Consider the following 12,360-nt stretch of genomic DNA (forward strand, 5'->3'; position numbering starts at 1 on the left):
GTGAATACTGTGCTCGCCGCTCTGCGATACATCGGCGTAGCGTATATTCGATACACTACGCCGGCATAACTATGCGCCATTCTACGAGAATCCGGGCCATAGAGCTTTATTTTGGTGGTATTTGATAACTTCTGCAGTTTTTATTTTTTGAGCTACAAAGAAAATACCAACAATTTTGAAAAAAATACAATATTTTTTACTTTCTGCTATAAAACATATACTTACGTGATCCTGCACAGGAGAGTCGCCACATATATAACGTTTATGGTCGGCAAGCGGTTACAATACTGTAGTGCAGGGTTTGACAAATTTGCTTGGAATCTAGGAGCCAGCTAAAAAAGTTAGGAGCCAGAAAACGCGCCCTGTCGAGCTTGCACGCAGAAGCGAACACATACGTGAGTAGCGCCCGCATATGTAAACGGTATTCAAATCACACGTGAGGTATCGCCGCGATCGTTAAAGCGAGAGCAATAATTCTAGCTCTAGACCTCCTCTAACTCAAAACATGCAACCTGTAGAATTTTTTAAACGTCGCCTATGGAGATTTTAAAGGGTAAAAGTTTGTCGGCATTCCACGAGCGGACGCAATTTTGAAGCGTGACATGTAGGGTATCAATTTACTCGGCGTAACATTATCTTTCATAATTTAAAAAAAAATTGGGATAAATTTAAAAAAGTGTATTTTTTTCCCCAAAAAAGTGCGCTTGTAAAACCGCTGCGCAAATACAGTGTGACAGAAAGTATTGCAACGATTGCCATTTTATTCTCTAGGGTGTTAGAATAAAACATTATATATTATATATATATATATATATATATATATATATATATATATATATATATATATATATAATGTTTGGGGGTTCTAATTAGAGGGAAGGAGATGGTAGTGAAATTACATTAGAATTGCTGTTTAACTTGTAATGCCAACGGCCACCACCAGATGGCGCCAGCTCACAGAAAGAAGAGCTTGGGACTTCGCAAGGCCGCGGCCTCAGTTACCAGCCGTCGCGGACCGGGAGGTGGGGGCGCACGGAGACACAGGATCCTGTGCCTCCCACCTCCCCGCCATCAATTACCGGCGGGCGCGGGACCCAGGTCACAATTTCTTGTCGCAATTGCGACCGGGCGCCCGGATATTGTCGACCCCTGCTGTAGTATACTATAATCTTGACAATTCTGATGATAAACCTTCACAGCCTCCAAGTGCAGTGTCACAGAAGCACTGCTGGGAAGTCTCTATTGAGGGATCTATGAGCGTCGTGCGTTAGCCGCGGCTGGAGCCTCGTGGAGACGTTGGCTGTGTGTCTCTGGGTGGGAGTGGTCCAGGACTTTCAAACTGGGGAGCCGCCTACACGCTGTCTGGCCAATCAAAACGCATTTTGAAGGCGCAGCCATACCCTCATCAGCTGACGGATCCCTCAATAGAGACTTCCCAGTGGTCCTCCTGTGACACTGCATGTGAAAGCTCCCAAACGCTCTAGCCACTCTGCAACTCCTGCAAAAGTTCATCTTACAGATTTTTCTGTAAAGGTGAACTTACTGTAATGTTACAAAAAAATGAATTTTACCAATTAGTCATGTTGGAATTTACTTTTAATTGCCTGTAAATGTGCACGATATTTAGACTATAGCATTGGCCATAATTCAATCTCCACTGCTAGGTTTAATTTTTTTGATTTTGCTTACAGCCCGTCTACAGCTTACCATTGGTGGAACTAAAATCTCAAACCATTTCATATGCCTTCAGCTAGTAGTTACAAAACATAGGCAAAGTTGACAAAATCAAATGCCTGTATTAAAAGCTCAACTCCAGCTTTGCCATCACTTTATTTGATCTTCTGATGAATTTGTACATTTGCCCACTGACAAAGAAATGATCAGTCTAATTTTGATGGTAGGTTTACTTTAAGTGAGAGACAAAAGAACAGGAAAATGCATTTAAAAAAAAAAAAAAAAAAAAAGTATAAAAATCGATTTGCATTTTAATGAGTGAAATAAGTATTTCACCCCTTTGTAAAACAGGATTTTGTGGCAAAACCGTTGCTGCCAATCACAGAGGTTTCTTGTAGTTTGGCCACCAGATTTGCACACATCTCAGAAGGGATTTTGTCCCACTCTTTGCAGATCCTCTCCAAGTTATTAAGGTTTTGAGGCCGTTTGGCAACTCAAACCTTCAGCTCCCCCCACATTTTCTATAGGATCAAGGTCTGGAGAATGGCTAGGGCACCTTCATGCGCTTCTTGAGCCACTCCTTTGTTGCCTTGGCCATGTGTTTTGGGTCATGGTCCTCCTGGAATACCCATTTTCAATGCCCTTGTGGATGGAACAAAGTTCTTACCCAAGATTTGACAGTACATGGCCCCCGCCCCTTAATCACTTTGATATGGTGAAGTTGTCCTGTCACCTTAGCAGAAAAACATTCCCAAAGTATATTTCCATGTTTGACAGTAGGGATGGTGTTTTTGGAGTCATAGGCAACACTCCCCCTCCTCCAAACACAGCACGTTGAATTGATGACAGAGATTTTGGTCTCTGAGCACAACACTTTCACCCAGTTCACCTCTGAATCATTTAGATGGTCATTAGCAAACTTCAGCCAGGCCCTGTACATGTGCTTTCTCGAGCAGGGGGACCTCGCAGGCGCTGCTGGATTTCAGTCATTCACTGCATAGTATGTTACCAATGGTTTTCTTGGCGACTATGAACCCAGCTGCCTTGAGATCATTGACCAGCTTCTCCGTGTAGTTCTGGGCTGATTCTTATGATCATTGAAACTCCACGAGGTGAGATCTTGCATGGAGACCCAGAACGAGGGAGATTTACAGGTAGTGTTTTTTCCATCTGCAAATAATTACCCCAATTGTCACACTCAGGCGTCTACGGTAGCGGCGCTTTGTAGCATTGCTTTACCACATATTTGCAGGGGTATTCGCCACTAGCAGGGTGCATTTAACCCCTGCCAACAAAGGTTTAAATCCACCCACAAAGTGCCGCTGCAGCAGCGCTTTATAGCCACGGTGCCCATTCATTTCAATGGGCAGGAGTGGTATATACACACCGCTCCAAAGATGCTGCTTGCAAGACATTTAACGCCCTTCCAGCGCACTGCTCCAGTGTGAAATGAGCAGAACTTTGAGGGCGCTATAGCACCTGAAACCACCTCAGTGTGAAAGGGGTCCAACCAAGCTGCTTGGTGATTGTAGACCTACACAAGGCTGGAATGGGCTACAAGACAATCTTGTCTGCCATCCTTGGCCATGGTGGAGAGATTGGAATCCGATTGCTTCTGTGGACAGGTGTCTTATACAGGTAACCAGCTGAGATTAGGAGCACGCCCTTTGAGAGAGTGCTCCTAATCTCAGCTTGTTACCTGTATAAGACACCTATGAGCCAGAAAACTTACCGATCGATAGGAGTTCAAATACTTATTTTTTTAACTCATTAAAATGCAAATCAATTTTTAAATGCATTTTCTGGATATTTGTTATTCTGTCTCACTGTTAAAAAACCTACTATTAAAATTATATAAACGGATCATTTGTCAGTGGGCAAAATCAGCAAGGAATCAAATACTCCCCCTCACTGTACATGTGGCTGTCAGATGTCTATAAACTGTAGCTTCAGTGTATGTGTCAAAGGGCAGCACAGTGGTGTTCTGAGCAGAAATCCACCCTACATCATATCTCCCCAATTATTGTGGCTGCCATTTATAGGGCAAAACAGTCATGCCAGCAATCACATTGTCAGCTGCAGACAAAGCTACTAGCATTTTTTTAGACCGATAACCAAAAAAAGTTTTCATGAACCTTCGATTGGAACAAAGGCCATTTTCTTCACCATGACATGCAACTGCATGTAGCCTCAGCTACGACAGGCACCATGTTCTGGCCCAGACCAAAATCAAGTTGTGCCAAGCCATTCACAGGAAGCTTTGTACTTTCTGAAAGAATGTGGAAAAGTGGAAGACCAAAATGAATGCTGCACAACATGTAGTGCAGAATCTGTTTCTTCCTTTACTGCAGCCAAGGAAAAACCATTTTGGCCCAGATTCTCAAAGGGCTTACGACGGCGCAACGCCATTTGCGCCGTCGTATCTATGCGACTGATTCTTAGAATCAGTTACGCATAGATATCCATTAGATCCGACAGGCGCAAGTCGTTTATGCAAATTAGCTATTTACGAGAGATTCCTGAACGTACGCGCGGTTGACGCAGTTTATTTACAATGTTTCCGTAAACTTACCCCCGCTATATGAGGGGTAAGTTTACGAAGGTCCGTCGTATGTCATGTTAAGTATGGCGTTGGGTCAGCGTCGTTGTTTTCCTAAGTCGTTCGCGAATAGGACTTTACGTCAATGACGCTCACGTCAGCGTCATTGACGTTTTCCGTCGTGAGCTGGAGCATGCGCAATGGGCTATTTTTACGCCCGGCGCATGCGCAGTTCGATCGGTGCGGGGACGCGCTTAATTTAAATACAAGCCGCCCCCTTTGAATTACGTGGCCTTACGCCGGGCCATTTACACTACACCGCCGCAAATTACAGGGCAAGTGCTTGGAGAATACGGCACTTGCTCCAGTAATTTGCGGCGGCGTAGTGTAAATGGCTTGCGCTACGCCGCCGCGGATTCTACGAGAATCTGGCCCTTTATTCCTACAAGCAGACTGGGATTCTGGTTGGCTGGGACAGAGGGAGAAACTGGAGCACATCTTACTCCAAAAGAAATTATTTGTATGGTATGACATTGTGCAGCACTAAGATCGTTCTCCAAACTTGGGCTATGGCCTAAATGTGAATACCAAGACATTGAGGCTGGGTTTACACGGTTGCAAATAATCCAATTCGCATTGCAGGAGATGGGAACCAGCTCTTGAATGGCACAGGAGTCCTGTGCATCTTTGATCCATTTCAGCCAAAAATTCAGGGTGAAATGGTAAATGGGGACACCCTGGACACCTGCTATGTGCCGGAGCATGCTGTGGTGTGAACTCAGCCATAATCAGTCAAGTAAAGGCATGCAGGATTGTACATATAATATTAAGCAATAAGCACAATGTTTTTTTAATGGTACATTTAAAAAACCATGATACAATTACACAATTGTTTGGAAAGATATTTACACAAATTTCATGTATAACTCTTAAGATAAAATGTGCACACAGGAGCAACCCAATGCAAAGTGACCTTAAATCAAGTTACAGCAAATAGAGTAGGTCAGTGATAATTTACAAATCTCACTTCTATTTCAAAACACCAAAAATATCACAAGGATAATTTAGCATGAATCATGCAAAATTTATAATACATAAATCCAAATGCAACTTACGGCTGATTATGCAGAAAATACGCATATTGGAGATGCATGACACAAAAGAAATCAAACTGCAGCAGGCAGTGAAGGTATACAGGACTTGTTTAGCAGGAATACTATATAGGGCAAAGTTATACAAGACATGATTATGGAGAAACACTACATAGCTGGACCTAATACATAATGAATAAATATATTCATATGTTGTTACAAACCCACATGTACATCTTTCCATCCCAACTGAAACGCTGCTAAAGCCATTTGCGAGGTCAGCCTTAGCCAACTGTTAAAAATTGTTCTTTTCATTTGCAGAGTTTACACATTTGCAGGTTGGATCCCATCCTGAATATTTAGAAGAATTCTCCGACATCTGCTCTCTTGTCACGCAGTTTGCTTCTAGCTTTTGTGCGAGCTTTGAATGCAGCAGAGTTGTTCATGTGCTTTAGTGGTGAAAAATAGAAATTTTGGTTAATGCATCTTAAATGGCCAAGAAGTTACAATCTTTGACAATTCAGAGTTTAAACACCAACTATTGGTATCCAATGTAAGTCTAGCTTTTATTTTAAACATAAGGCACATTCACATCACCATGTCCTATTGAACCACCATATTAAAAGACCTACAGACTGGTAAATTAGGGCTGTTGCGTATAAATTGAAGGCAGCATGTGTATTACACATTGATGTATTGGCAGCAACTGTGCCAATACAGAAAAAAAAATTGCAAGTGTAAAATTTGCGTTAGGCTTATATTGACTGTATAATTCTGTGTTATGTATAAAAAATAAAAAAAACTTACATCGCCACTATACAGTGGGTAGGTATAGAAAATAATCACCCACAAAATAAAAAAAAAAAAAAACAACATGTTGCTTTGTAGCCCAAAATGAAGCAATGGCTTTATCCAGGGGGTGATTTTTTTCAACTCATATTCGTGTTTTTTTTTTTTTTTCAGAAACAGCTTGATGGAACAAACTGTCCATATTTCAGGCTGTAAAACAAAATGATTTTACCCACTTCTTGCCCAAGCCAATTCTGGCACTCATTTCCTACATGTAAAAATATTTTTTTGCTAGAACCCCCAAACATGATATTTTTTACATCACATGGTACTTGCACAGCAATTTCTCAAACGTGATTTTGGGAAAACACTTTCATGAACAAAAAACCCACACCAAAAGTTAGCCTTTGTATTTTTTGCATGTAAAAAGATTACACCACGTAAACAGATACTAAATATGTCACGCTCTAAAATTGCGCACTTGTGGAATGGAGCCAAACTTCAGTACTTAACCTGTACAATTTTATTTTTTTTAAATGTAGCCTATGGAGTTTACTAGTTTAAAGTGTAAAGTTCTTGCTCCGTTTGTGGGGATATTTCACGTATGATGTGAACGTATGCATTCAGTTCTGCATGCGAGAACTTTAAACTTTGTTTATTTTACTTTCCCTTTACTTTTTTTGATCGCTTCTCCTCCCATTACAAGGAATATAAACATCCCTTGGAATATGACAGGTCCTCTTTATGAAAAAAGGGAATTCTTTTCTTATATTTATAAAACAAATATGTCAGTGTAAGTGGTTGTAAACCTCAGTAATGGAAACTGAGCAAAGCACATATATGCAGAGTTTACATCTCTCTCCGAAGCTTTAAAGCTCCATGCACACTAGACTAAAATAATAAAAAAAAAAAAGCCTATATAGGAGCATTTGTTTTGTACAACGTTTAGGAGAGTGTTGCATTTTTCTGCCAGAAACCACCAATCAGGAATGCAAACTGAAAGTTTTCCTGCTGCTAAACGTTCAAAATGTTTGTAATCATCCTAATGTGCATGGACACATGGGATAACATTGAGCTGCTTCTACAGGCAGAACAACTCCTGTAGAAGCAGTGATTAAGCCAGTGTGCATGGGGCCCAAGTGGCATTCCCTCCAATGCTTCATTCCTCTTATCAGCATCAGTCACTTCTGAAAAGTTTTCCAACACCTGAGATAAATGTGGGGAGGGAAAGAGCTCAGCAGACAGCTTGTCTTTTCAGAAGGGTCCTTCCTCCAATCAGCTTACATGCCTTTATTGCAGTCTCTCCACCCTCTGTGCTCCTGACAGATAAAGATTGACCATTTTGAAGGGGTGTAGAGAAGTAGTGACTGCAGATAAACAAGTAAAACCCATGGAGGATATGTTTCATTGGAGGCTGTTCACTTCACTGGGTATATGCAAGGGTTCACAACCACTTTAAAAAACTCCAACAGTACTACACAGTTATGAAAGTTCGTTGCTCACCCTTTCAACACGGGAGATTTTCATTGCTGCAATATCGGCTGCACTCAAGCACAAAGGTGGTCCAAGCTCAAATATACTACGCAGAAAGCCATTCGTCTGAGAAAAAAAAAAAAAATATATACATATTGTGGAAAAATCGATTAACAAAAAACACCCCACATTACAGCACCATATACAATCCTTTAATGCGGTGTTCACTCGTGCAAGATACAAGGTAGGATAATTACTGCATGCAAACTAGTTAAAAATCGGTATTGCATCAAATCACTGCTATGCGGTTTTTAAACCAAAACGGTGACCATCTCAATTAGTCGTGAGCTCTGGTTCACATTGCGATTTTGCATGCGATTTGCCGGCAATGACACTGTCCGAATTGGTGTGATGCTACATTAGTTTGTGCGAGTTCCCGCTGTCAGTATGAACCTAGGCTTAAAGCTAGGCGCACATTGAAGGGCCATGTACACAATCATTGTCATTGATCTGTGCTTGGCTTCTGGGGTGTCCCTGTGCTTTTGAGGTGGAAACTGGCTCCCTAGGTATACCTGTCCATTTATCCATTGCCATGTACAGCAGGCTCCAACATGGACACAGATAAGTCTAGACAAGGCAGTGGGGTTGTCACAAATAATGTGCGGTTTTAATGAGAATGGTTAATGCAACTGGTTTTCTGGCTAGCTGGCAAGGGTGCTGGGAAACTTAAGTGACCCTGTAACCACTGGATCATTTTACTGCTAGCACCAACTGAAGTTCGCAATGAAGAGGCAGTTTTTTTTTTTTTTTTTTTTAACACTCGGGATACCAGAAAGTAAAGTATATTACTTTTCCAGGTGATACTATATATAAAAACAAACCTGTGATGACATGTTTAACCACTAGCCGACCAGCCGCCGCAGTTATACGGCAGCAGGTCGGCTCGGCTGCACGAAATCACGTAATTATACACAATTTCGCATTTCAGCCATTAGCGGTGCGTGCGCACGGCTGGAGGTGCTTGCCCCTGGTGCCGTTGCGTGTTCCCGGCGGTCGCGATCACCCACGATCGCTCGTTACAGAGAGAAATTACTGACTGTCTGTTCATACAATGTATGAACAGCGATCTCATTTCCCCTAACAGGCCCACTCCTTTTCAGTTAGAACACACCTAGGGAACATAATTAACCCTTTCCTGCCCCTAGTGTTAACCCCTTCCCTGCCAGTGACATGTTTACAGTAATCAATGCATTTTTATAGCACTGATCGCTATAAAAATACCAATGGTCCCAAAAATGTGTCAAAAGTGTCCGCCATAAGGTCACAGCACCGATTATAATAAAAAAAAAAAAAAAAAAAAAGCTGATCGCCGCCATTACTAGTAAAAAAAAAAGCCATAAAACTATCCCCTATTTTGTAGACGCTATAACTTTTGCGCAAACCAAATGCTTATTGCAATTTTTATTTTACGAAAAATATGTAGAATACGTATCGGCCTAAACTGAGGAAAACATTTTTTTTATATATATATATTTTTGGGGGATATTTATTAAAGCAAAGTAATTTTCTCAAAATAAAAAAAAGCCAATTTTTGGTAGCCATGTTGCACAACCACGCAATTGTCAGTTGAAGCGACGCAGTGCCGAATGGCAAAAAGTGGCCTGGTCATTGGCCAGCAAAATGGTCTGGGGCTGAAGTGGATAAACATGGCAATCTGGTGCTTAGAAAGGGCTAGTATACAATAGTGCAACAGGTGTGACAACTACCTGCTTTATGTAGCAGTCAGTGGAGTTTGAACATGTAGGTGTACATCACGCTACTAAAAATATTAGAAAATGTATACATCCAGAAATAGACAGCCATCCATTATCCAAGATGTAAATTCTTATACAAAATGCGTCCTTACCAGAAGATGAAGCTGCATTCCAGAGCCAAATAGCTCCTTGAAAATATCATATGTGAGCCTTTTCACCCAGCAGTCAATGTGCATGCGCTCTCTGCCAAAGCGGATCATTTCAGCCTGAAAGTCTCCATCCTGCACAAACAGATTTCAATTGTTTTAAGATAGATAAAACATTTTAAGCACCATTAACCTACAATCAGAAGCACGCAAAACTAAAAAAAGTATTAGTATACCTCAACAGCTCTGAGTACATCCCGAAAAACAGAGCGTTGCTTTCGTCTGTCTACTTTGGCTCTGTGTTTATTGCAGTCAGTAGCCAAAGCTTTCAATGTCTGAGTCAAAGGATCAATGTCTTCATAATAAAAATCCTAAGAGGCAAAAAATAAAAATAAGAAAAAAGTAAAATTACAAAGGTCTACTCCAAAGACAGTAAAAAGCAAAGTCAAACTTGTACATGCAACATGAATTTACTCTCATGTCCTTAACGGCATGCCTGCTAAAACAGCAAGGTATGCGACAGCAAAGCAGCTAACATTTTAGAATGGGGCAGGTTTATTTACATAAAACCTATACCAATACATAGGCTGCCACCGATGAAACCGCATTTTGGAAACCAAAATTTAAAGTCCGACATGAATCAAGCATGCAAGGTGATATTTCACTAGCTGCATGCTTGTTTCTGGGTCAGGGACTCAAGCTAGACAGGTATCTAGTACTTTTAGGATATGATCAGCAGTGGCAGCCCCTAGTATTTCCCATGAGAAGTTCAAACTGCTTAATACCTAAAAATCTGCAACCCAGAACGCAAGTGTAAGCTACAAATATTCAGCCACCCCAAAAGCCCACCCAAATTAAATTTAACAAATTTCACTTTTTGCAAACCATAAAGTCAAACTACACTGAAGACCTTTCCCAATTAGTTGACGTCCATCTAGGCCAGTGTTTCTCAATTCCAGTCCTCAGGCGCCCCCCCCCCCCCCCAACAGGTCAGGTTTTCAGGATTTCCCTCAGATGAAAAGGCTGTGGTGATTACTAAGGCAGTGAAACTGATCAAATCACCTGTGCAAAATAATGGAAATCCTGAAAACCTGACCTGTTGGGGGGGGCCTGAGGACTGGAATTGAGAAACACTGATCTAGGCCAATGCGCTCTGGCATTCCAGTGATGGGACATGCCATTAAGGAAAAGATTTAAAGCGCAAACTGCTTGTCAGGACCCTCTAGTACACAGGTGTCAAACACAAGGCCCGCAGGCCGAATTCAGTCCTCCAGGCCATTTCATGTGGCCCTCGCACCTCTTCTGCAGCTGCCAGAGAGCGTCAACCCTCCTCCAGACCCTTACTTTCCGCTTTCAAGCAATGCATACAGCTTCTTCCCAGCAGCAGCACAAGGTAAAGGGGGTGCACTGTGATGTAAGGGAGAGTGGGAGACTCAACTTCTGATGGTGGGGTGGCTCTTGACATCCAATGTAAGGGGAGGGGATGCTTTGGACATCTAGTCTTACAAATACAACCGGCCCTTTTGAGGGCAATCATAATGCTGATGCGGCCCACAATGAAATAGATTTTGACACCCTTGCTCTAGTACATTTGCGTGTTAAAGGGGGGGGGGACACTATCAGGCGAGTATGGGTGACAATTAGGCCTCATGCACATTGGACAATGTTATAAAAAAACAGCAGTAGCTTTGCAGTGAGTTTTTACATTGTTGTTCAAAAAACCTGCTAAAAACTTTGAAAACAATTTTTTTTGAATGTATCAAAAACATAAACTCTGGTGAGCGACTTGAGCTTTTATCAGCTGAAAAACGCCTCTCAAAACCCAATAGTTTTGTTTTGTTTTTACTGCTCAAAAAACACCACTGCCAAAAACTGTTGATAACAGCCTATGTGTGCACGGACACATAGAACATGTAGAGTTTAAAGTGGAGGTTCACCCTCAAAAAAATTCTGACATTCTGAGTCGAGCTATCCTACCGACAGAATGCCGGTGTCGGTGTGAACCCCACAAAGATTCACAATTAGTCTCTGCTTGTAGAAGTACCTTCAGAGATTGTTTCTCTTTTAGAGGGTTTAGCCTTGTGCACTGACAGAAGTACAGCTCTGAGAGCATCTACTGCAGAAGTAAATTGATTGGGAAGGACTCATGGACCTCTTATGCTGAGGCAGGCATATGCTCAGGGCCCCCATGGAATTCTTGACTATGGTAAAAAATGGTCTGAAGAGAGCAGCCTTTGACAGCCAATCAAGTCAAATACTCTTTGGAAACAGCATCAGAGTCCCAGCATCTTAAAGAGGGGGCTCTACACATCTGTATGAACACTAAATTTCTATAATAAGTCATCACAACTAAGTAATGGTCCAGACATTTGCAGGAAAAGGTCTACACCAACCAGCTCCAGAGATCCTTCTTGAGGTATGTAACCTATTCTGACACATTATGGCATTAACCTTAATCTGTCAGAGGGCAAAACCTGCCAGGAGAAGAAAACTGGGATGCAAAGGAGGTATTCCAACTGCTGGTCAGTAGAAGCCTTAAAGGTAATCGTACCCATATTGGTTTTCCTGATAAGAAGTGGCAGATTCAGTGGGTAAAAACCATGATTTTGGCGCATGTAGATAAATTCCCTTTAAAAGGGTAACCATGCCAAGCACGACTCCCAAAGGCAGAGGCATGATGGGACTTTTAGTTCTGCAACAGCTTGAGAGCCGCAGGTTGAGCACCCATGTTCTACACTGAATGACAGGAAAGTGGCAAGCAGTAGATTACCTCAGCAAACAGTCCCTTAATGTTAACTTTTTGAGGCAAAATAAAAAAATAAAGAGCACTTAGCCGTGCAAAAAGCAACTCAGTGCTCAGTCAGTAAATATGCACTGCCCATGCAGGGCAGAAC

At 41.8% G+C, this 12,360-nt stretch overlaps 1 protein-coding gene across 1 annotated transcript in view; it reads right to left on the reverse strand.

Moving 5' to 3' along the window:
• Positions 1 to 5,047: 5,047 nt before the first annotated feature.
• Positions 5,048 to 12,360, reverse strand: part of IFRD1 (interferon related developmental regulator 1) — a 29,205-nt gene continuing 21,892 nt past the window's right edge. The window contains exons 9-12 of the mRNA XM_040343811.1: positions 9,703 to 9,837; positions 9,473 to 9,601; positions 7,597 to 7,692; positions 5,048 to 5,753 (exon numbers count right to left, since the gene is read on the reverse strand). Of these exons, the coding sequence (XP_040199745.1) occupies positions 5,664 to 5,753; positions 7,597 to 7,692; positions 9,473 to 9,601; positions 9,703 to 9,837 (450 nt within the window). The 3' untranslated portion in view covers positions 5,048 to 5,663. The remainder of the gene's footprint in view (positions 5,754 to 7,596; positions 7,693 to 9,472; positions 9,602 to 9,702; positions 9,838 to 12,360) is intronic.

The sequence above is a fragment of the Rana temporaria genome, chromosome 3 (genome assembly GCF_905171775.1).
Source record: "Rana temporaria chromosome 3, aRanTem1.1, whole genome shotgun sequence".
In the NCBI taxonomy this organism is placed as follows: domain Eukaryota; kingdom Metazoa; phylum Chordata; class Amphibia; order Anura; family Ranidae; genus Rana; species Rana temporaria.